The sequence below is a fragment of the Mucor velutinosus genome (genome assembly GCF_035048745.1).
Source record: "Mucor velutinosus strain NIH1002 chromosome Unknown tig00001575, whole genome shotgun sequence".
In the NCBI taxonomy this organism is placed as follows: Eukaryota; Fungi; Mucoromycota; class Mucoromycetes; order Mucorales; family Mucoraceae; genus Mucor; species Mucor velutinosus.
The window spans coordinates 77,920-101,310 of NW_027041916.1; the positions used below are offsets into that span (position 1 = coordinate 77,920).

Below are 23,391 nucleotides of genomic sequence, written 5' to 3' on the forward strand. Positions count from 1 at the left end.
GTTTACTTTGAAACATGACTGAATCACGTATAGCTGCCACCTTGCTGACACTTGATTTACCCCTTTTACCAATATAAACTCTGCTTTCAAATACAAATCACTGTAAACACCAGCACATGAACTCATGGCTGTGATTGTCTGTCACAAGCAGAGCAACTGTGCATTTCAAAAGCTTTCTCTTCTCCCTTTTATTACTGATTTATCGCAAACCCTCTTCATCGTCATCATCGCCTTGCACTGTCATATGGGAGAATCCCTTGTTCAAGTCGTTTTGGCCAGCGGCAGAAGGAGGTCCAGTAGGACGACTGTATAATTCAGCTCTCGCTTGAGCATGAGACATACCACGCACATTACTGTTATCAGCAGCACCTTGGTACTGGCCAGGAGGTCGAATATTGCTGTTGCTACCACCACTGTTCAATTCATGTCTGCTGGGACTCGTAGGAGATAAAACTTCACCAGGCACTCTCAACATGCGGGCCAGCTTGACAACTTCATTATCTAAAAATGTCACATGCTGCAATCGAGTTGTCTTTACTAGTAATTCCTGATCTCTCTCTTCATAGGCCTTGAGCAAGTCCTCGGCAATCTCTGCTTCTTCGCTCTGTGCAAATCCTGCGTCATTTCTATGCCAAATCATTGAATGCGCTGTGCCATCATCTCTCATCACACTCCACTTTACCCACACATGGCACTGAATTGCTTGCCTGCTTCCACATCATCTCCAATAGCGAAAATCAGGATAAGAATGCTGAGATTGGCCTTGTACAAGTGAGATCTAGCTGTAAACTTTTGAAGAATCACAGATTCTCGCTTCAACATATCAATGGCTTTGTCGTACCTGCTCCCAGTTGTTCAGTTATTCCTCTTTGCCTTTAATAAATGCAAGAACTTACTTTTTGTTTCTAATCAACAATGAAATGGCCTTCTTGAATATATCCACAGCAAATCTTCCTCGGTCTTCTTGCTCAAACAGAGAGCAGGCTTTACTGTACATGTCATAGGATGCATTGACATCGACATTCTCCAAAGCTCTATTTCCATCTGGTATGAATAACCCCATAGAATCGCATATCCATCGCTCGTCCTTTTACCTTCCTGCCTTTTCCAGTTGTTCAGCAGCTCTATCGATACTGCCTACAGTCCATCCCACTTGATTAGATACTCAGACACACCCGTTATCGAGCTACACATCAGTGCATACCTTGTGTCATGAAATAATTACTAGCACGTTGATAGGCCTCAGCCGCACGTTGAGGCTGATTTAAATTTTGTGCCAAGATAAATGCTGCATTCTCGAGCGCTTTTCCTGCCAAATGAATACTATTCAATAGGGTCAGTTCTATGAGCATAATGAGCATTGGGATTGGAATACGAACGCATCTGCTTTTGAAAGCGCTTCGGAGGCTTTCACATATGCTTGGACAGCTTGATCATAAGACTTTGCGATTTTGAATGCAGTGGCTATCAAATACAAAGTTGAGCTGCTATTTTTCTCGGCTGTTGAAGGCATATAACCCTACCTGCGCGTTCATAATAGCTAGCAGCGACATCCCAGTCAGGTTTTCTAAAGAGACCTTTGGAAGCACTATTGTTGTAAATGCAAAAAAAAAAAAAAAAAAAAAAAAAAAAAAAAAAAAAAAAAAAAAAACAATCAAAAGTGAGTAGTCAGTTATGGTTTAGACATGGATCACCGCAAACGTACGCTTTATCGCCTTGTTGCATGTATTTTACACCGTCTCTAATCTGCTCAGCATCCATTTTTCAGTGTATTATTTCGAGGCACAATGAAAGGAAAGGGAAAAAGAAAAAAAAGAGTGTAACAATAATGAGCAAATGTTTGTTTCGGGTAATGAAAGGGATGGCTCTTGGCTTTTGAATTCCTCGAATGAAAGTGGATGCTTTATTTGTAAATGTATGTCATGCGATTACAGGTTAAAGCATCGCAAAATAAGGTACAGTAAACTACCAATGAATCTGAAGGTAGCCATACCAGCCACCATCCATAGAATAAAGCCAGTGTACGCAGTGCCAATGGCATTGGAATAGTCCTCAGGCAGCTGCTTTTGCTCACTGTTGGGTAAAAGGGATTGGAAACTACCGCTTGTGACAAAGGCAACTAGAATTGCATTGCAGCCTATCCAGGTTAGAACGAGACGAGTGCGGAAGCCTCGATAATAGTCATCTTGTTTGGTTTTGGGTGCTCGGCTCTGTATTGTACATGAGTATAATGGACTATCTAAAGACACTGTTACAACATTTACCTCTCTTACTGCTTCAGGCTTCATCATCAGGCTCTCCAAAGCCTCATCATAATCCCTGTCGGTTGCATCGATACCATCTTCCAATTCCACTTCAACAGCTTCAACCCCCTTTTCAGTGACCATGGCTTTACTTGCCACGCCCAAATCCATGGGCATCGTATTATCACCCTTTGTGCCCCAACTGTCATGATATTGTTAGTATTGTCTCTAGGTGGCTGGCTATGTAAGCATTACCTGACATCATGGATATTACAGAAAGCATAGACATTTAAAATATTGACATAGGTTGGCAGCAAGAACAGGTACTGAGAGAAGCTAGTAACCATATGCCATGGATCCAGATACAGCAGACTGGCTAAAATGTACAGACCATAGGTAGCAAGCAGCGATATCACCACATTTCTGAATTCAGGTTGACTCAGCAACAGAGAAAAATTGGCTAGCGCATTATTGGGATCCCATCCAGGGGTATTGATGCCTTGTTGAAAGCTTCTGTAAGCCAACCAACCACCAGCAAATGAAGTGTACATCATGATGAGCCCGTAAGCGATGACTGATATAATAAACATCCACTTGGACCTACATGCGATGGTTTTGCGTGAGTCTCTAACGATTTGATGGCAAACTAAATGATTTACCCCTGAGGCCTATTTCCCATGGAGCATATGAAGGATGTGATAAACAGGAAAATGTAGAGATACCGTAGCGATAGAAAGATGCGATCACCCCAACCATTGCCAAATGGATCCATTTCGGGTGCTGTCAGTGATTTTGTAACAAAGTAAAATGTCAGGTAGAAATTGGCCTACATATCCCATGATTCAGTATCCAGCATCTCGGTTCGCAGTAACTCAAAAGCACTCACCATGCCCAGCCAGCTAAAGATGAGGTTCAAAAAGTTGAAGAAAAACTCAATCGACAAGGTGATCTTTCGCCCAACAGAGTGATTTGTGCACCAAATACGAGAGAAATGCCATTGAGAATACACTGCTGCAAAAAAGCTGCCATTCAACCATCGACGCCGTTGCGAGATAAACTCGGGTAATTGATCTGGACAGTCTGTTTCGCCAAATGCCGTCTGCACATACTTGAGAACCCATTTCTGATGTTTTTTAGCCAGTAGCTCGAAACACAGTATACGGTCTTCAGCCAAATACATGTTAGCAGTGAATATGTCAGCGTCGTCTGTATCATCATGCTTCTCGCCTAAAAAGTACTTTTGCAGTGGCCCCACTCCGTTGGCATCGTTTTGCAGTGCTGCGTATCGATAAGCCGAGAATGCGCCCGGCAGCACCGAGATATAGCCAAACACGGATTCCAGCGGTTTATCTAGTATATTGGACATTTTGTATTCAAAGTTCTGTGCTGCTACCAGGGGATTCAACAGATCGACACATGCCGTGCCTTTCATCACGCATATTTCACCACAAGCACCGCCTACATTTGGGTTGGTATCAAATGCTTTCCAGAGATGGTAGATGGATGAGTTTCCCGGACGAGTGCCGACATCCAACAAGACGCAGATGTTGGGCTGTAAAATGGGCCCAAAGGCATTGAAAAACCAGCGATGCGAGTTGATCTTTTTGGCATTTTGTTCCTTTAAGCAAAAGAGCACCTGCACCGGCACGATTCCCTTTTCTGCGCCTCTGACCTTCATATCTGAATCAACTGAAATTTGTGTGGTGTACTATATATGCTTGCGTGAGCGCATTGTTAGCTCTCTGAATAAGACGACCTACTTCGAATAAATGCGCTTGCACTGGTTTATCATTCACCATGTTCTTAGCTATACCCTTCTGATATACACCCATGGTAGTCAATACATCCATGACTCGTGGGTCACACTTTTTGCGACCATCAGCCACAATACACACCACCACCTTCTTCCAGCCTTCTGTATCCCACACTCTGGAGCGTGATCTGGAACATAGGTGCGCAATGTTCTTCATGACACCGTGCATTGTTCGACAAAACAAGACCTCGTCTTCCTACAACCACATATTGTCAGTGAATCAAGCATCATCCAGATCCATTGCATACTCACATTGTACATGGTCATGACAATGAAAAGCTCCGTTTCTCGCTTCATCAACTGAGGTCGCAAAGTGTAATTGTTGGCAGCAAAGTCATTGGGATCACAAGTAACAGCCGAGTACCGCATCATGCTAAATTCTTTTTCTTTTCGTGCACTGGCTTCCATCAATCGTGTGGGCACAGGGCAATCAAGGACAAAGTTGCCCTGAAAGAGGGGCACCTTCTTTTTGTGTGTATGGGATCTTTCCACTGGCTTTCGATGGGTATAAGGTGCATTGAATCGAGGCGAAGGGTATGCTCCAGGCACAGATGGACTACCACGCATCATCATGGGACTAGGCGCAATGGATCGCAGCCCAGGCTGATAAGGTCTGCACAGGTAACTAGGCAACGGTGGCACATTGTGAGGATCCACACCGGGATGGTTGGCATGCAGGAAATTGGCATGTGAATTGAACCCAGGGCTTCGGTGTCTTCCAGGCGTCGTTTTCTGCAAGTTGGTTGCAGCGTATCTGGAGGCATCGATTTCGTTTGGGTCGTTTTTTGGTTTCATTGCTGGATAAAGAAAGAGGCGAATCCCTTGATTTCATTTGGGCTACTTTCGATTTGTAAAATAATTCCCGAATGTATGTGCATTTTTCGCATCAAGATTGCTTGAAATTGTGAATATAACTAAATACATACGCTTTGATCGATTGCAGCGTCTAAGGCACCCTATTTTAGTTTGGCAAACATTGGAGAAACACACGAAAATAAGAGATGCTACCAGACACAGATCACAAGTATGTTATATCAAATGTTATAGCAAGGTCTCACTCTAAAGGTTTTAGGCTATTCTTAGGTCCTTTGGTTAAATCATGCTAATCATGATTTACAAATCAATTGTTGGGTAGATAGTAAACCTATCTGTATTATAGTTCATCATCATGCTGTAAACCCTAGCATAATGAAAAAGTATTTAAATGCATCCTTGGGATGCATTCTCAATAAAAGCGTAATTCTTTGGCAGATTCAATTTTACATTGTATTTTGACATAACACAGCAATCCGAATAAATACCATCTTCAGCAGCATTCATGCAGCCTCCTCTACTCTTTTTTGAGCTTCAAGCTATTCAATCGTCAATATATTCTTTATTTAGTTGATAATCCAAATAAATCAACTATTGATCTAACCCATTTAGCATTGTAGACCTTAAGTTGATATTGTAGTAGTAGTAATTGATCTGTACAATGTGATGAACGAAATGTTACCTGAAACATTATTCCTAAGCTTTGGACATCTTTGCTCTGTGATGCACTTTCATAGTTCATGGAAACAGACCGATAGATGCAAACCTCGACCATAACCATTGCCCAACATCTGATAACCTGGACCGAGAAAACTCAAACTGTTTCATGATCCTTATAAATCCGCTCTCTTCGATCTTGAGTAAACGTTGTTCTGAGTGATCAAGCCTTTTTTTTCAACTGTGAAAGTAGTTAATTAGCCTATTAATGTGGTGGATCGAGTTATTCAGGTAGTGGATCAAATTGCCAACTGTGCAGTGAAATCAGGTTTAATGGATTTCACAAAAAAAATAAAGCAAAGGTAAAATACAATAGAAATCAACTGTATTTTATTTTGTGTATAAAATGAACTGAAGATCCTGGAATTGAGTAAAAAAAAGAAGAGTATTTATACATTTGCATCTGGCTTGTAGGATTAGTGATGATAGAGAGCAATAGGTGCTGCTATTGCGATATCTGGCAAATGTTGTTGATGTTTGATTTAAAGTGGTAGTCAATGCAGGAGCACTGGCCATAAGGGTCGATTTGAGTAACCTTGCTGGGCTTGGGTGAGCTATCGTCATAGCATGATTTAATGTAACCTTGATGGTTTAAAGTATGATGTTTGTTATTGAAGCATGGAATCCTTTATCTGGGATATTGTGCAACTATGGCAGCAGGGCATAGTTGTCATATTTGAATATGCTTGTTATTGATTTAATTCTATTTGGATAAAGATACCATCACCTATTACGACCATCATGGGTGTGATTGAATACACTGTGATCAGGAGTGATTCATTCACACGATGTGCGATATAAGCGTGCATCTTTACTTTAGTATTTTTAAATGGGTTTTTGATGTACATTTGAGCGCTTTCATTAATAGATCCAAATAGCATGAATTTGAATGAGTGCTATTTGATGAACTTTGGTTTTCAATTAAGTTGCGTTTGGGTGGCTATTTCATTACATTGCCCCCAGCTAAACTTTTTGTGGGGAAAAAGTTGACAGAGATATGAATTTAGACGACCAAAAGTGATTTGATTGGAACATGTAGAAGGAAGGAAGACATAGATATAAGCAAGAGCAGAGAAACAAGTGCCGAAGGCAGTGGAGGAAGGAAAGCTGGAAGCTACTAATGTTTGCGGCGAGTGTTTTCGCGGCTTGTGTGATCAGTGCCTGCTTTTCGCTTGTTACCAGCCTGTTTTGAGGGGCGTTTGTTTGTAGGTAGTGGTGCATGTCTTTGATGTTGCAGTTCCTTGTTGAGCTTGACCTTTTCCCAGTATTTTTTGATTGGAATGGGAGAGGAGAACAGATCAGCTGTAATGTATTCATTTTCACGTTCAGAATAACCAGCCCATTTAACTAGGTATTCGATCTCATCATCATCGCGGTAGCGATGATCGCGAATGTCCTCAACTTCAAAGATTTCGTCTTCAATGGTAGTTTCATCAATGTTGACAGGTTTGAGTTCAGAAGGAGTATATTCACGATGCATGAGAGAATTGGTTTCGTCTTTTAGAATGTAATTGCCAGCTTGGGTACGCTTGACAACGAAATATGGGCCAGCATAGAGAGGCGCGAGTTTGGATGAACGACCTTCTTCAAGGCGGACCATGACAGGAGAGTCAAAGGCTAGTTCAGGTAGGATGTATCGACGTTTATCCATACGCTTATTGTATTCCTCAGCAAGCCGTTGTGTACGCTCTTGGAGAGCAGGAAACACGATGGTATTCATGTGTTCGATACGCTGTTGGAGCTCTTGAATGGATAGTGCAGGACGTCCATTGAGGTTGAGTTTATTTGGATTGGGATTGACGTTAACTTGACGAGCAAACATGAGACTGAATGGGGTACTGGCAGTACGCTCTTTGACTTTCATGTTGAGTGCAAGTTGGACGATGGGTACGCGATCATCCCAGTTATGCGTGTCATTACCACACATTTTGCGTAGCGTATGCTCGAATTGTTTGATAGCGTTCTCAGCACTACCATTGGATTGTTTGTAGTAAGGAAGAGAATGTCGCTGCTTGATGCCAAGCGTTTTTGTGAAGTGATCCATGAGATTGGATTTAAATTCCTTGCCGTTGTCAGCTTGTTGGATGCTAACAGCAACACCATAGTCACCATAGATGGATAGTATGGCTTGAGCGACTGTAGCGCCATTTTTGTTAGGAATTGGACGAGCTATAATGTAGCGAGTACAGAGATCAATCACAACCAGCACATAAACATTTCCCTTATCGGTGATCGACATAGGACCTAAGATATCCATAGCAATGTGATCAAAGGCGTCAAAGCTGACGATGCTTTTAGCAGGGTTGAAACCTCGACGAGCGACGTTGTGCTTTGCACATTCAGGACATGCTTTCAGTATTTCCTTGCAATCAGCGTAGATGGTGTTCCAATGTAAACCCAAATACGTGTGGATATGTTGAACCACAGACTCAATGCCAAAATGGCCTATTTTATGTGCATCTTTGATGATTTGAGCCCGATCTGCTTCTGGAGGAGCAATGTAATCCGTTGTAGAATTCTGGAATTCTTTGCCATTTAGTTTCACAGCAAGTACGTTGAGATTGCGGTCCTGAGAATAGACTGTGCGTTGACGGTTTACTTCAATCTTTTTGTTGGTGTCCCTTTTGATCAGAATGAGCTTATGCAGTTTTCTCATCTGTCGATCATTTTCATCTTCCAGCCATTTGTCTTCATCAATTATTGGATATACCCTTGAAAGAGCATCACAGAGAACATTTTCAATGCCTTTCACATGTGAAATTGTGAAGTGAAATTCTCCCAAGATTTCCAAGTAGCTCTGGAGCGTACTGTTTAGTGAAGTAGATGTGAACATGTAGGTCAATGCCAAATGATCGGTCAGGACCTCGATATCATTATGACCCCACAGTAGCGATCTAAATTTGATGAATCCAAAGACAACAGCGGCACACTCTCTACGGTTTGTAGACCAGTTGCGCTCAGCTGAATTGAGAGATCTGCTTACAAATGCAATGTGCTTGATTCTACCCAGTTTATCCTTTTGATAAAGACAGGCAGCGATGCCATAGAGACTAGCATCGCATTGGAGGAACATTTTGTCGTCCAACACTGGAGCATGCAGTATTTGGTTTGAGAGCAGTATTTGCTTGATGGTATTGAACCGATCAGTATGCAATTGTGTCCAATTCTTTTTTACGTCACTGTCATTTCGAAGACTATCGATGGGCTCAGCAACCTTGGACAGCATGGGACAAAAGTTTCGCAGATGGGAAACGACACCCATAAGCGAGCGAACTTTTTTTGCAGTTTTGGGAATGGGCCATTCGTCTATGTCAGATAAACGACGCATATCAATCTTTTGTATGCCAGGTCCAACCACAAAGCCTAGTAAAAAGACTGATGTCTGGAACCATGAACATTTTTTCACATTGATGCGCAGGTTGACGGATGTCAAGCGATTAACGGCAAGATTGATAAGCTTGATGTGGCTTTTCTCACAGATACTATGCAGGACACAGTCATCTATGTAGTGTTCGATGCCACCCCATACTTTGGTTGGATCAACTTGGGAAGGATCCATGTTCTTTTCCATTTCGAATTTCAGTTCGTCGGATAAACCAGTGAATAAAATTGACATGCATTTTACGAACAGAGAGCTCATAAATTTTAGGCCAAAAGGGGCCCTACACCATCTGTAAAAAATGCCATTATGCGAGAATATAAGGGCGTTGCGAGATGCTTCATGCACACCATACGAATAGTATGCTTGGTGTAAGTCAATTTTACTTATTATGCGTGCGCTAGAAGACACTCGTTCAAAGATTTCGTGAATCTTGGGAACCGCATAATTTTCATGGTAATTGTCATCAATGGACGCATTGATGCGACGAAGATCACAACACACTCTCAATTTGGTGGGTTGATCGTTCTCATCCTTCTTTGTCACCGTAATCAGAGGTGAATGGAACACTGATGAGGGTTTGCAGCGTTCAACAATCTTATTTTGAAGCCATTCTTTGATTTGTTTGTCAATCTCGGCATGCGAGTTGATGGATAATGGATACTGGCGAATGAAGCAATCCTTGGGATTGGATATAGGAACATGCACTACACTTTCAGGCATGGAACATACTGCGTCAGCAGGGATGTTCTTGTTGGCATTCAGAGATTGTTCGATCTGTTGTAGAAGGATGTGACGTTCCTGAGAAGTACCATAATCAGCATTTTCTGGATTATAGACGTTTTCAGTGTCATAGTTTATATTCTTGAATTGAGCAATTTCGTTTTCGGTGTCAGGAAAGCAATGAGCTACTCCACTAAGATAGATGTTGAGGCGAGGCAAGATGTCGACTCCTAGGAGTACATCAAACTCTTCATCCATGGAATCATTGAAGTCAATGATTTCAAAGGAATGTTCAAATGTGATTCCATTCATGTAAGTTACTTTGATGGGTTCGGTGCTTCCAATGCGTTCAGCTTTAGATGCACTACCATCTTTGTTCATGCCCAAAAAGGTTAAATAACCACCCAATGCTTTGACATTTTTGATAGTAGAGAATTTTTTATTCAAAACGGATTTGTTAATGATGCTAACATCTGAGCCAGGATCCACCTTTCCGATGATTCTAATGTCATTGAGAAGCAATGGTGTTATTAAATTGAAAGTGTTTTTGTTTGATGTGGAAGACTTACATTCTTTGTCTTCCATAGCCTCGCGGAAGAGGTCACTTTCGCTGGACCCGGAGTCCTTTTGCTTTCCTTTGCCATTACGGGAATGACGCTTTTGTTTCTGACTACTGGAGCCAGTTGTATAGGGTCGATGACCACTATTTTCTCTTCTCACGCTCAACACCTTGAACGAACCCTTCATAGCTTGGTACTCAGTGCAAGAGTGACCGTGGAACCAAGTTTTGCCACACCACTTGCAGAAAGTGTTTCCGCTGGCTTTCTTGGGTACGTTTGCCTTTTCAACTACACGTCTTGATGAAGAACCACCTTTGTTCAGACGACAGTCCTTCTCGTGATGTCTGGCCTGAGAGCCTCCATGGTTTGAGCAGTAGTAACGAGGAGCAGAAGAAGAAGCAGCAGCAGAGGAAGAGAATCCAGATGAACCGGATGAAGAGGACGAAGCACGAGAACCACCATGTCGCTTTGCGTTGACAAACGAAACAGGACACTTTTGACTGTTGAGGACGTTCATGGCACAGGTGACAATCTGACTGGCGGTGAAGTTAGAACACCCAGGGAAGTGAACACCGAGAACAGCGTTGATTTGGATCTGCCATTCATTGGGGAAGCCGAGCAAGAATGTATCGCCAAGAGTGGTATCTTCAGATGAGTAGCCTGCCTCCATCATAGCCCGAGCGAAACGGTTGTAGTACTCCTCCGTAGTTTCTCCAGATCGCATGGTAGCGGTTTGAACTTCACGACGAGCATCCAAGCGTAGAGCAGCATTACTGAACTTGGACGTGAATTTTTCCTTAGCCATGGACCACGACTTTGCTGTCAGCAGGTCTTGATTCAACCAGAGATCAAGGTCGTGTGGAATCGTGAGTGGAATGTATCGCCGCCATACATTTTCGACAGCCTTGCCTGAAGACGAAATTACCTTCTCAAAGGAGCGCAGAAAATGGTGAATCGAATCATAGGAGATTTCGTTGGGAAAGTACTTGGTGGCATGCGAACGAAGTTGGAATTTAGGTAGGTCTTGCTTGGACAATGAGATGCCCTCATTGTCACCAGTGAGTGATGCGGTGACATTAGATTCGGATAGCTTGGCTGAGTGTTTGACAGTGGAGATCAGACGATTCAGGTCCTCAATCTTGGATCGCATATCTTCAATATGCTTTTGACTGTGCTCATTGTTCATATCAGTTCCCTCGACCATGTCCAGCAACAGACGTACAAACGAATCCCGACGCCAGACCAATTTCTTGATGGAATTCAACGTGCTAGAACCAGCAGCAGAGGAGGATGCATTACCTGATGAACATGATGTCGACGCAGACAAATGAGAAGTAACTTGAGATGAGGATTCACCACCATCATTGGGAGCATGGTTAGCCAAAGCAGGAACAGGAGAGGATCGCAATGGCATAGCATCCATCATGGCAATATCCTCTTGATGGTTTGAAGGTTGAGGTTGTTGTCCGACATCAGTACCTTGATCCAAGTGGATGGCCTGGACTTGCTGCCTAGTGTGCTCAATGGTATCGTCACCAGGTTGACGTTGAGCAGGAGAATCTTGAGCAGAGGGGACAGAAGGAGAGCCAGAGTTGTTGGTATTGTCAGACATTGTGATAAGGTTTGTTTAATAAAATATAGTTTGAATATTGTAAAAAATGCAGTGAAATCAGGTTTAATGGATTTCACAAAAAAAATAAAGCAAAGGTAAAATACAATAGAAATCAACTGTATTTTATTTTGTGTATAAAATGAACTGAAGATCCTGGAATTGAGTAAAAAAAAGAAGAGTATTTATACATTTGCATCTGGCTTGTAGGATTAGTGATGATAGAGAGCAATAGGTGCTGCTATTGCGATATCTGGCAAATGTTGTTGATGTTTGATTTAAAGTGGTAGTCAATGCAGGAGCACTGGCCATAAGGGTCGATTTGAGTAACCTTGCTGGGCTTGGGTGAGCTATCGTCATAGCATGATTTAATGTAACCTTGATGGTTTAAAGTATGATGTTTGTTATTGAAGCATGGAATCCTTTATCTGGGATATTGTGCAACTATGGCAGCAGGGCATAGTTGTCATATTTGAATATGCTTGTTATTGATTTAATTCTATTTGGATAAAGATACCATCACCTATTACGACCATCATGGGTGTGATTGAATACACTGTGATCAGGAGTGATTCATTCACACGATGTGCGATATAAGCGTGCATCTTTACTTTAGTATTTTTAAATGGGTTTTTGATGTACATTTGAGCGCTTTCATTAATAGATCCAAATAGCATGAATTTGAATGAGTGCTATTTGATGAACTTTGGTTTTCAATTAAGTTGCGTTTGGGTGGCTATTTCATTACAAACTGAATTCATCACTCCTAATAGGTTGTTCCCCGTGTAAAAGCCAAACCCATTATGCCTCCAAATTGTCCAAAGGCTTCTGATTTTGTTGCAGGATCCGTTAGTAACAATTTTGCGTTCAATCCAAATAGCTATGTACACACTTTTGGTAGCGTTGTAAAATGCTTTGACCAGCAGAATTGACACTGATACTGACTGTTGCTACTTTTAATGCCTCTACAGAGGCTTCCACTGTTCGTTGATGGCAGGCCAGACTATCATCACAGAGTTGAAGATGAATGCCGTATATTCAAATCAATAGTAGCGCTTTACTTGCATTCGTAACGAGCGGTTTAAACCACGGCTCTTCATCTGGCTCAGTTGTTGCTTGGTAATTGCAGTCGACGATTCGAAAATTGGCCAGGAACCACCATTGCCAACAATCTTGGTATGACTTACTTGATAAAGGATGCTGAGTAAACAAGTCTGCTCAACCCAAGATTATTCAAAGTGTCTTCGCGTCACTTCCACAGCACCGCCATTGCAACAACCACTAACCAATGATACGAAAAGAGTAAGGTATCCATCAGATATAATACAGTTAGTGATTCTGTTAAACGGTTCAATATGACTTGTAACTGCCAGCAGGGGCTATATCTTGGAATAATCGAGCGCGGCTTTTCTCTATTCCGCTTTGTTTCTCTTTTGATTTCTCTTTGAATTTCGAATTGAAATTCGCTTTGAAAGTAGCATATTATTATAACGAATTTTTGCGGAGAAGACGATGGTTCAATTGGATTTTAGATAGGATGCGTTAATGATGAGGAATCAGTGATTTTTGAAATTTGCGAAATTTGGACATGTAATGAAATAGCCACCCGAACGCAACTTGATTGAAAATCGGAATTCATCAAATAGCACTCATTCAAACTCATGCTATTTGGATCTATTAATGAAAGCGCTCAAATGTACATCAACAACCATTTAAACATACTAAAGTAAAGATACACGCTTATATCGCACATCGTGTGAATGAATCATTCCTGATCACAGTGTATTCAATCACACCCATGGTGGTCGTAATAAAAGATGTTATCTTTATCCAAATAAAACCAAATCAATAACAAGTATATTCAAATATGACAACTATGCCCTGCTGCCATAGTTGCACAATATCCCAGATAAAGGGTTCCATACTTCAATAACAAACATCACACTTTAAATCATCAAGGCTACATTAAATCATGCTATGACTATAGCTCACCCAAGCCCATCAAGGTTACTTAAATCGACCCTTATGGCCAGTGCTCTTGCATTGATTACCACTTTAAATCAAACATCAACAACATTTGCCAGATATCGCAATAGCAGCACCTATTGCTCTCTATCATCACTAATCCTACAAGCTAGATGCAAATGTATAAATACTCTTCTTTTTTTACTCAATTCCAGGATCTTCAGTCCATTTTATACACAAATAAAATACAGTTGATTTTTATTGTATATTACTATTGCTTTATTTTTTTTTGTGAAATCTATTTAAACCTGATTTCACTGCAATTAGGATAGTTTTAACAGCTGTTGCTCCAACGACACTAAGATAAGACAGTCTACTAGACCTCCAAAACCTTGACCTATACTATACACGATGGACTGTAGCTAAGTTAACTATACCTCCAGAGGTTCTATATTTTATATAATTTTTTTTGAAAATTCATGTTTATGAATATAGTCTATTTTTGAGACTCAAAAACCATCAAATAGCTCGTTTAGCTCAGTTGGTTAGAGCGTGGTGCTAATAACGCCAAGGTCAACAGTTCGACCCTGTTAATGAGCATTTTTTACTCCAAATTTCGAAATGCAGTGCATGTAGCATGTTTGTTTTCTATTTTGATTGTTTTAAGTGCTCAAATGTCATTTTAGTCTTGGTTGTTCTACTTGCCGGGACATTGCTTTTTGTGTTTTAAGCTAGCTGGAAACGACTGATGAGCCAGTTCAAGCGAGATTTAGGTCGTTATCGGGAGGTTGTGCCTACTTTCACAAAGAGGGCAATAAAACGGTTGATTTATCGTTTTAAAGCGTCTCTTTTAACGTGATTTACAGCAAGAGACTTTGATATAATTGCATTGTAAGCGTATCGTGTACATTGTAAGTTATCTATAGTGTATTAGTTAGCATAGATAAGGCTTTAATTTGACATTATATGTTGTAATCGCATAAAAAAAAAAACCGTATATGAATCCGTATACGAATCAATTGCCAACATGCATGAACAACACTTTCTGTTCAGCTATATTAAATCTTGCGACACTTCTATGGTATATTTTGCTCCAGCATTTGTGCTTTTATTGATCGCATCATCAGCAACTGCTAACCTTTAATTGCACAATGATAACCATACCATCAAATTGACTAGCCATATATTGTTTATTTGCTTGAAAAATGGCTGTGCTCGTTCGACACACTTATCATTACTCATTCTCTTTATACAATAGTATACCAACCGTGTGTGAATATACGCTATCATATAAATTATCCAACGCAAGTAGGATCACTTATGACGCCTGCTTCAGTTCAGTGCTATTGTGTACCCCAACAAGGCAAAACATCTTCAGTTAGTTGATGCCAACAGCCATCCGAGCCCCGTGTATTATCAAAGCCATAAAGCATGATATCAGAAATGATCACTATTTACACATCTCGGCCACACATGTACACCATTAGTGATCACTCAAACCTCTCCAGCAAATGTATTGGTATATAAACGTTTATTACAAAAGAAGCTCAACATGTCTATGATTGGGATGTTTCATCCGCCTTTTCCTGTTCTTGTTGCTGTCTATCCAACTTGCGCTTCTTGCGAACTTCAAATTTGCTCTTCTTCAGCTCATCTGTATCACAACGAGGTCTCTGCAGCACTGGCTTATATTTGTTCATTCTCATCTCTTTTCCACCACCCAGGACGATAGTCGCAACACCAGCCGCGCTGACAACGGATCTCGCCTCTGAGAACTCTTCCACAGTCTTTACCGATTGATCAGGCATGATTACAGGGAACTTGGCGACTTTGGAAAGGTAGTTTTGACAGGTCAAGGTACGAATCATCTGTGTTGTCCATTCTTCATTGTAATGCAAATAAGTGCGGTAAGATGACGGCAGGGGATCGTATTCAGAATCACGGAACGAGTATGTCCATTCGAGACCCTTGAATTCGCAATCGTACAATACCAGAGGCAAATCACTGGCCATGGGGAAATCAGGCTTTGAAGGCACCTTTTCAATATCAAGCAAATCACGCACAATTTCAGGAACCTCCAAACCTTGACCAACCAAAAAGAGCACCGACATCATGAATCGAACTTGATGCCATAAAAATGCCGTGCCCTTCAATTCTACCTCGTAAAATTCTGTGCCTTCTCCAACGCCCACTGTTTGCGTATACTGCACTGGGTTGATCTTCATTGACATGATGACTCGCTCGTAGCTCAGCACATTTTTCGATGGATCCATCTTACAGAAATTGCGGAAATCGTGGGGTCCTTCAAAGTAGGTACATGCCTTTCTCATGTTGTCGATATTCATCTTGTTGCGAGGGAAAAAGTATTTGTAGGTACGTCCTGTGCAATGGAAGCGAGCACTAAAGTCGTCTTTGACAGGTGCCCAAGCCAGAACACGGATATCTGGAGGTAGCATGCGATTCAATGTGTCGACGTAGGGGAACTCCTTGTCATTAGGCAGTAGGCCGGGCGATGGGTCAGATTGTAGCTTTTTGGATCGAACATTAAGTGCAATGACTTGGCCTAATCCACTCACACCCTTGTCTGTGCGTCCACAACGGCTGTAATCACTCTCCTCCATGTCCTCGACTAATTTACAGTTGATCAGCGCTTTGAATAGCTTGTCTTCGATGGTAGGAATCTCATCGGGTCGGTTTTGGCTGGCGTATCCACAGTAATCCCATCCAATATAAGCTACTTGCAATGCAATCTTGCGCTTGGTATACTTGTTCATATCGAAGGGTCTATTGTTTCGCTCTCGTTGACGCCTTTTTTTGTGCTTTAGCTCGGATGAATCTGAATCATGTTGTGTGGTTTCTGGATTGTTGATCTGTGCTTCGAGCTTTTCAATGTGCTCCAGTAATTGTTCTCGGGTCAAATCACTGTACTTTGAGCTGGACATGACGAGACGAGTGTGTAGATGTGGTGCAAAGTGAATCGAGGAGAGCACAAATTTATTTCCTCGCAAGTATAAAAAGCCACGCAAAAGCCACTGGAGAGGCTGCCAAAAACCTTGAATTATGCAAATTTCCAAGTTTTTTCCATTGTGTAAACATGGCAACTTTTGAAGAAACAGGCAACGTATTCTGGAAATGGCTTCAGGATAACGGTGCAGCTCTGAGCAAAGATATTGTTATTAAGGATTATCGATCAGAGGGAGCAGGTCGAGGCGTAATTGCGTCAAACGACATTAAGGTATAGATATCCACCTGCCACTTTTATGGACATGTTACGAATTCAAATGCCACTAGGAAGGAGAGTTACTATTCTCGTTGCCAAGATCTATTTTGCTATCACCATTCACTAGCTCATTGAACAAAATTGAAGGACTGAAAGATGATGTGGCAGCACTGAACGGCTGGACGCCACTGATTATCACTTTAATGTACGAAAGTCAAAAGAAAGACTCATTCTGGAAGCCATATTTTGGTAGGCCAATGTCATAAAGTAGCTAAATTCAATATTAACGTCTATTATAGATGTTCTACCTCGCCAATTTTCGACTCCTATGTTCTGGGAAGAGGCTGATTTGAAGGAATTACAAGGAACAGACATTGTTTGTACGTTGCACCTCTTATTGTAAGAAACATCCTTACAAACTAACCACCCACATTAGCCAAGCTTGGCAAGGCTGAAGCTGAAGAAACCTTTGAGAACGAGGTCAAGCCCATCATTGAGGTAAAGAACAACAAATCCAATTCCATACATGTTACTGATCTGAAACAATTAGAAATATCCCAGCCTATTTGACAAGGAGATCCACAATCTCGAGCTATTCCACATTTGTGGTTCTCTCATCATGGCCTACAGTTTCAACGATGAGCTCCAGAAAACAGAAAAGAAGAGCAATGCAGATGAGAAAGAGGACAATGATCAAGAAGAGCAGGAAGAAGAGGAAGAAGAGGAAGAAGAGGAAGAAGAAGAGGAGCAGCAAGTCATCACAATGGTCCCAATGGCAGACATGCTGAATCATAAAACTGGCTTCAATAATGCTCGTTTATTTCACGAGCCAGACAGTTTGCAGATGAAAGCCATCAAAGACATCAAACAAGGTGAGCAAATTTACAATACGTATGGCGATCTTTGCAATGCGGATTTGTTGCGTAAATACGGCTTCACCGATGAAAAAAATGAGTTTGATCTGGTTGAATTGGATGGTCCCTTGATTGTGGAGCACTGCAATGTAGATCAAAAGCAAGATGAAGAGCTCATCGAGAGAAAGGTAGCCCAATACATGATAGATAGGATACACATGCTGATAGACCTGTGAAATGCGTAGATTGATTTTTTGATGGAAGAGGGCGTCTTTGATGAGTAAGTATGATGATAATCCTTTCCACATCATGCCATGCTGATGCCCATCCTATTAGATGCTTTGTCATTGATACAGAACATGAAATCCCATTGGAACTCATTGTTTCTGGTAAGACCTAGTCTATTTGCCTATTATGCCCCATTCTAACACAAACAAGTCCATGTTTTATGCTCAACACCTAGTGAGTTTGAAAAGATGGAAGAGAAGCAGAAGCTGCCCAAGCCTAGACTGACACAAGATGTCAAGCAAATCATATTAAACATCTTAAAAAAGAGACTGTCCAGATATCCAACTACCTTGGAGGTGAGTTTTTAAAGACAAGTCTCCATGTTGAGCAAGCCAAATAACTGACATGTAAATATATAGGAGGATAACCAGGAATTAAAGGACGCCACTGGAAATAAGAGACATGCTTTATTGGTGAGAATGGGTGAGAAAAACATCATTGAATCAACGATCCAGACTCTTTCCGCTGCGCCCGTAGTTGCAGCTGCCTCTACTCCAGACAAGCGATCCTCCAATGCCAAAAATGATCAGGGAAAGAGCAAGAAACAAAAAAGACATTGATAGAATATTCCAACAAAATTAAACATTCCATCTTTTCCCATTTGTTAATAACTTGTCATCAATGCAGAAAAATCTGGACGTCTTGATGTTGAAAGATATCATCCCATTTTCACTTTTTTTTTTTTTTTTTTCTTTTTCTCTTCTCAAGTTTCATCTTGCAGCATTGAAAAGTCCGTCTTTATTGTTGTCCTTGTGGAATGTCAACATTGGCTTTATTCGCCCGCCTCAATGCATCATCATTTTCAATCTATTTGTTTATCTGTTTGTGTGCAATCTTCATTGGAGCAGCAAACAAAAAAGAAATGAACGCATGCCATGTTGATCAAATCAAGTGTATGCTGTGCTTAACGGGTTTCATTTTCCAAAAAAGAAAATTTGTCTATATATGGGTAATTAAAAACCTGCATGGGGTCCTAAAATAGAAATCAACTATTTTTGTATAAAATATAAAATAGAGCAAATTTGCCCATTTCCCCTCTTTTTTTTTCTCTCTCACTTTTTTTTTTACATCTACACAATGATCTCTGTTTCATCTCTCCCAATCTCTGACTTCCAGTACATGCTCTCTAATAATCCTTCTTTATCACCATCGCTTCGAGTGCGCCACAATAGTTATGATAATCTGATCGCTTATACGGCATTTAATGTGAAAACCTTACTGGAATGCTCAAAAGAAAGACTACATTATCAACAGCGCCTTTTACCCACTCTACCTATATTTGTCAGACATATATTTTATCACTGCAAACTTACCCCTACCATATTGGTTGTGGCTCTTATCTATCTTGGTAGATTAAAAAATGGTTTGCCTCACAAATCAAAAGGAGGTAAGTTCAAGTTTTAACAGATTTTAAAAGACTGGTAACCAACGCAAAATGACAGAGTTTGATACACCATACAAAATGTTTATCGCAGCTGTGATCTTGGCCTCTAAATTTGTTGAGGACGCTAATACAATGGCCCATTCGATCTATAAGCTTGTGGCTCCGCTTTATAATGCTAGGGAAATCAATGAGATGGAAAGAAGCTTTTTAGGTAAGAGAGATTGCTATTTCTGTTTTCCATTTTCAACCATTTACTCAACATTCATGTGCATCTATTCATGCAAACAGGGGTGGTAAAGGTAAGAAAATCATGTTTGATGATACATAGAGACAAATGCTAACAACCTCTTATAGTATGATCTCTTTGTGAACCTTGCTGAGGTATACCAATTCGTACAAGACCATAAAGATACACTTGAATTAGAGCTTGGTATCAATTAATTTGCCCATCAAATACCCCTTTTCTCTTGTAAATACGAATCATTCACTATTATACATAAAGCATACCTATTTTCTCTGTTTCACGAACAGCTCTCCTATAAAAGGGCCAAGACCATTCGTTTTTAATTGACAAGGAGATTCTAATCCTTGGCATTTCGTATACATACTTGTATTTCGGGATTGCAATGCGGTTATATACAGACTTATCGCTGTATGCTAATGGTGCTCTGTCTACATGGTTTGCGTGCATTAATCATCATTTAAGCTTTTGTTCAGCCGTCCCATATAGAGTTTACGCAATTTTGCCGTATTTTAGACTATACACCAAGATCTGCAATTTCTTGTGGCAAATGAGTAACGTCATGTATGTATCATGGCGCGGATGAAGATTGTATGTTAATGCTATTGAAAACATGGCGTGCCTCGGCTTAACCAGTGTGCTCGGCGCTAGCTTTTATCCCGGAACTACGTTCTCTCAGGCTGAAGCATTTACTTTTTCTCTGCATGATATTGCCAAGAACATATTTTGATATAATGTTAAAACAGAGATTCTACAAATTCAACCATGAAAATTCTGTGATAAACAATTGTGGAACCATCCAATCTAGCCATGATTTAATAATGAAATGTGATTTCTGCACATCTACATATAGCAACCATGGTATGTGCGTTGTGCCATTTCTTTTCAGATATCAATCAAAATTTAGAATGATCTTTATGGATGCCGCTTGATGGGCATCCTTTACAAGGTCGCTCATGTGCAGCGATGATGAATATCGGCCAAATTTTACACCTACATTGTTGTTTTGATCCAGCGTACACTCTGCATTTGTTGCTAGGGAACAGGAGAGCTGTCAAAGGATGCAATCAAGGAACCATTTTGCATCAGATATCGAGAGGATCTTGCACCTAATTGGTTTAAATTAACCCTCATCATCAAACAGAAGCGAATGGAAAGAAAAAAAAGCGTCACCTAATTGTGCAAATAACAAATTTTAACGCTCTCATCCTTTCTCTGTATTCAACAACACCACGCAAATGTACATTACCAACTGGGACGAATTCCAAAAGGCAGCCGAAGATTTATATATCGCCTCTCCCGAGCAGGTTAGCAATTGAGTGAGAAACGCGTTGAAAATATACCTGGATCCCTGACCTTGCATATGTTAGACTCGTTATGTTCATACCTTTGATCGTTCTGATGGCGATCTCGTCTTGAAAATCACAGATGACAGGACCGTATGTATAACATTACATGCACGCATTAATTCAGGGCTAGTGGAATAACAATCATCTCGAATCAATCGTAGAATATCAAATACAAGACCAACCAAATGACAGATTTAAAGAAATTCATTAGCTTAAATAGCGTATTAATGTTGAGGATGATGAACAAGGAAAAGAGTGGTATGGCGCTAGAATGCTCGAGCAGGATGGAAATATTGATTCGAATCTGATAGATGAAGACACAGTGATACCCGATGCAGCACCATTAGTGGCAGCAAAGAATGCCGTGCCCGAAGTCAAGACAGCTTCTCCCAAACAAACACCAAAGGGAAAGAAAAGCGGCAAGAAAAGAAGATAGTGCATTTCTCAATATTCAATAAAATTGACAATCATGCTCGAAATGTATACATGTATTTGATTTTTTATTTCATAATGAGAGACATTCATGATCAATTATAATATAGACAAAATGATTTATTGTTGGTAAGAGAAGACGTTCTTCAAGTCTATTGCACAATTCACTTTAGTAAAACAATTCTCTCTCACACATAACCGCATGTCATATACTTACAACCATCTTGTTGAGAGAGACGGTTAAGGGCATCGTCAGACTCAGCTTCCTTGCGAAGGAAACCACAGAAAGCATAGGTGGCGAAACTGTTGGTAGCACGACCCTCAGCATCAACATCAGCAACGTTGATTTGAACGGAAGCGTGATCCTTGGCAGTGATAAGACGGTTGGTGGCAGAACTGTTTTATCAAATGTGTCAATCTCTCAGCTCGTATGTATTCGAAGTCAAATCAAGGATAATTTACCACTTGCGAGGAATGTAAAGATCGATAACTTGGCCTTCAGAGTTCTCCATTTTTGTATATGTGATGAAAGAGAAAGAGACTACACACTTGTTGAGTCGCCAACGAATAGATAAAAACAATTTTTTTCCAGCTTCAGCCAAGCCACCTCATGAAAAAAACCTGTAGTCAGGGATATTACACTCCTCATTACAGAGCATTAAAGGCAGCTTCTGTTGTCAATGTATCATTGCGTTCAAATGTGCAATGAATTGGATGCGGTTCTGATATGAATTTACGTTTCAATACCACTTGAACTTTTTTGTTGATAGCTCAATGACATTTCCTCTAGATCTGACTATACTCATCATCTTTCAATCATTGAAGAAACGCCACTAACAGCATTTACTGTGTATCTTGACGTTTGAGAGCGGTAATCTGTGGAGAGCTGTATATTAATAATAGACTTCGTAGCAATAAAATGCATACAATGATATATATGGACGACTTGCCTTTTGGACATATCTTGGAAGCAGCTCATTAAAGAGTTATCTTGCACTAGCCGATCTATCTCGCTACGCTCAATGTCGGCGTCGCCCTGTGGGCTCTTATCGAAGACATTTTAAATCAAATATAATAAAGTTTTGGTATATGAAGTAGATTTTAAACAATTTATTATTAGCAAAAAAAAAAAAAAAAAAAAAAAAGGTTATATTAGAACCACCAGGAGGAGGAGAGGAGGTATCTCCCTCAGCATTCTTTTTGCTTACACTGATATCAAACGAAGCCTATTATTCAGACGATATGAAAGAAAATTCAAGTTTTATGTAGCATTTATACATCACAATCTCCTTTTCCTGATAATAGAATTGTCATATCATTCACTGCTGCTGATGCTCTTAGTAAGATGGCGACATAAAGCTGGCCAAAAGTAAATACAGGGACTTGTGTAAGATCTACAGCGACTTTTCTGAGATATTGTCATTGTAAAAGACACCTTCATGACGCAAAGCTTCCCAAAAAAAAAGTATTTACGCTAAGCAATAGTCCTTTCAATTCCATGATCCCCTTTTAATCAGCATCGCAATCGTCATTGTCATCAACAGAAAGGCATTTAGGTAAGCCAGCAGTAAGCCGCCACCAAAAACAATTCAAACGCAGCTTTTTTTTTTTTGTTCAGGATTGGACAGATTCTGTCTTTTTTCGACTTCTTTAAACTATTCTATGATATTCGACTACATAAATTGTGATGATCACCCTACGCTCCCTAATACATTCTTGAAGTACTTTTCAAGGCGCTTGTAATGGTGCTGATTATAATAAATACTTTGACTGAAATTATTGAGCAATTTAATAGAATTTG

General features: G+C 40.5%; 8 protein-coding genes and 1 non-coding gene across 9 annotated transcripts; 4 read left to right on the top strand and 5 right to left on the bottom strand.

The window, feature by feature from the left end:
- Window positions 1-199: 199 nt before the first annotated feature.
- Window positions 200-1,761, bottom strand: ATC70_013273 (uncharacterized protein; the record flags this gene model as incomplete). The annotated part of the gene is made up of 8 exons (XM_064832438.1): window positions 200-626; window positions 683-841; window positions 897-1,034; window positions 1,095-1,137; window positions 1,205-1,323; window positions 1,380-1,464; window positions 1,524-1,588; window positions 1,706-1,761. 8 exons carry the CDS (start codon window positions 1,759-1,761, stop codon window positions 200-202), a joined length of 1,092 nt encoding a protein of 363 aa, XP_064678697.1.
- A 167-nt stretch (window positions 1,762-1,928) lies between these two features.
- On the bottom strand, window positions 1,929-4,851 carry ATC70_013274 (uncharacterized protein; the record flags this gene model as incomplete). Its single annotated transcript, XM_064832439.1, has 7 exons — window positions 1,929-2,210; window positions 2,265-2,445; window positions 2,499-2,843; window positions 2,903-3,069; window positions 3,130-3,951; window positions 4,004-4,252; window positions 4,309-4,851. The coding sequence occupies 7 exons, from the start codon at window positions 4,849-4,851 to the stop codon at window positions 1,929-1,931; spliced, it is 2,589 nt and encodes an 862-aa protein (XP_064678698.1).
- Window positions 4,852-6,703: 1,852 nt separating this feature from the next.
- On the bottom strand, window positions 6,704-11,860 carry ATC70_013275 (uncharacterized protein; the record flags this gene model as incomplete). The annotated part of the gene is made up of 1 exon (XM_064832440.1): window positions 6,704-11,860. The coding sequence occupies one exon, from the start codon at window positions 11,858-11,860 to the stop codon at window positions 6,704-6,706; it is 5,157 nt and encodes a 1,718-aa protein (XP_064678699.1).
- Window positions 11,861-14,348: 2,488 nt separating this feature from the next.
- Window positions 14,349-14,422, top strand: ATC70_013276. Its single transcript has one exon. It is a non-coding gene; the product is annotated as a tRNA-Ile (tRNA).
- Window positions 14,423-15,378: 956 nt separating this feature from the next.
- Window positions 15,379-16,764, bottom strand: ATC70_013277 (uncharacterized protein; the record flags this gene model as incomplete). Its single annotated transcript, XM_064832441.1, has 1 exon — window positions 15,379-16,764. The coding sequence occupies one exon, from the start codon at window positions 16,762-16,764 to the stop codon at window positions 15,379-15,381; it is 1,386 nt and encodes a 461-aa protein (XP_064678700.1).
- A 152-nt stretch (window positions 16,765-16,916) lies between these two features.
- On the top strand, window positions 16,917-18,744 carry PRO2 (glutamate-5-semialdehyde dehydrogenase; the record flags this gene model as incomplete). The annotated part of the gene is made up of 9 exons (XM_064832442.1): window positions 16,917-17,057; window positions 17,114-17,291; window positions 17,342-17,422; window positions 17,479-17,540; window positions 17,593-18,084; window positions 18,142-18,176; window positions 18,233-18,285; window positions 18,335-18,480; window positions 18,544-18,744. The coding sequence occupies 9 exons, from the start codon at window positions 16,917-16,919 to the stop codon at window positions 18,742-18,744; spliced, it is 1,389 nt and encodes a 462-aa protein (XP_064678701.1).
- Window positions 18,745-19,261: 517 nt separating this feature from the next.
- On the top strand, window positions 19,262-20,009 carry ATC70_013279 (uncharacterized protein; the record flags this gene model as incomplete). The annotated part of the gene is made up of 4 exons (XM_064832443.1): window positions 19,262-19,571; window positions 19,627-19,779; window positions 19,857-19,867; window positions 19,923-20,009. 4 exons carry the CDS (start codon window positions 19,262-19,264, stop codon window positions 20,007-20,009), a joined length of 561 nt encoding a protein of 186 aa, XP_064678702.1.
- A 1,038-nt stretch (window positions 20,010-21,047) lies between these two features.
- On the top strand, window positions 21,048-21,594 carry ATC70_013280 (uncharacterized protein; the record flags this gene model as incomplete). The annotated part of the gene is made up of 4 exons (XM_064832444.1): window positions 21,048-21,116; window positions 21,180-21,248; window positions 21,320-21,416; window positions 21,470-21,594. 4 exons carry the CDS (start codon window positions 21,048-21,050, stop codon window positions 21,592-21,594), a joined length of 360 nt encoding a protein of 119 aa, XP_064678703.1.
- A 116-nt stretch (window positions 21,595-21,710) lies between these two features.
- On the bottom strand, window positions 21,711-22,102 carry ATC70_013281 (uncharacterized protein; the record flags this gene model as incomplete). The annotated part of the gene is made up of 3 exons (XM_064832445.1): window positions 21,711-21,742; window positions 21,808-21,986; window positions 22,053-22,102. 3 exons carry the CDS (start codon window positions 22,100-22,102, stop codon window positions 21,711-21,713), a joined length of 261 nt encoding a protein of 86 aa, XP_064678704.1.
- Between the last annotated feature and the right edge of the window lie 1,289 nt (window positions 22,103-23,391).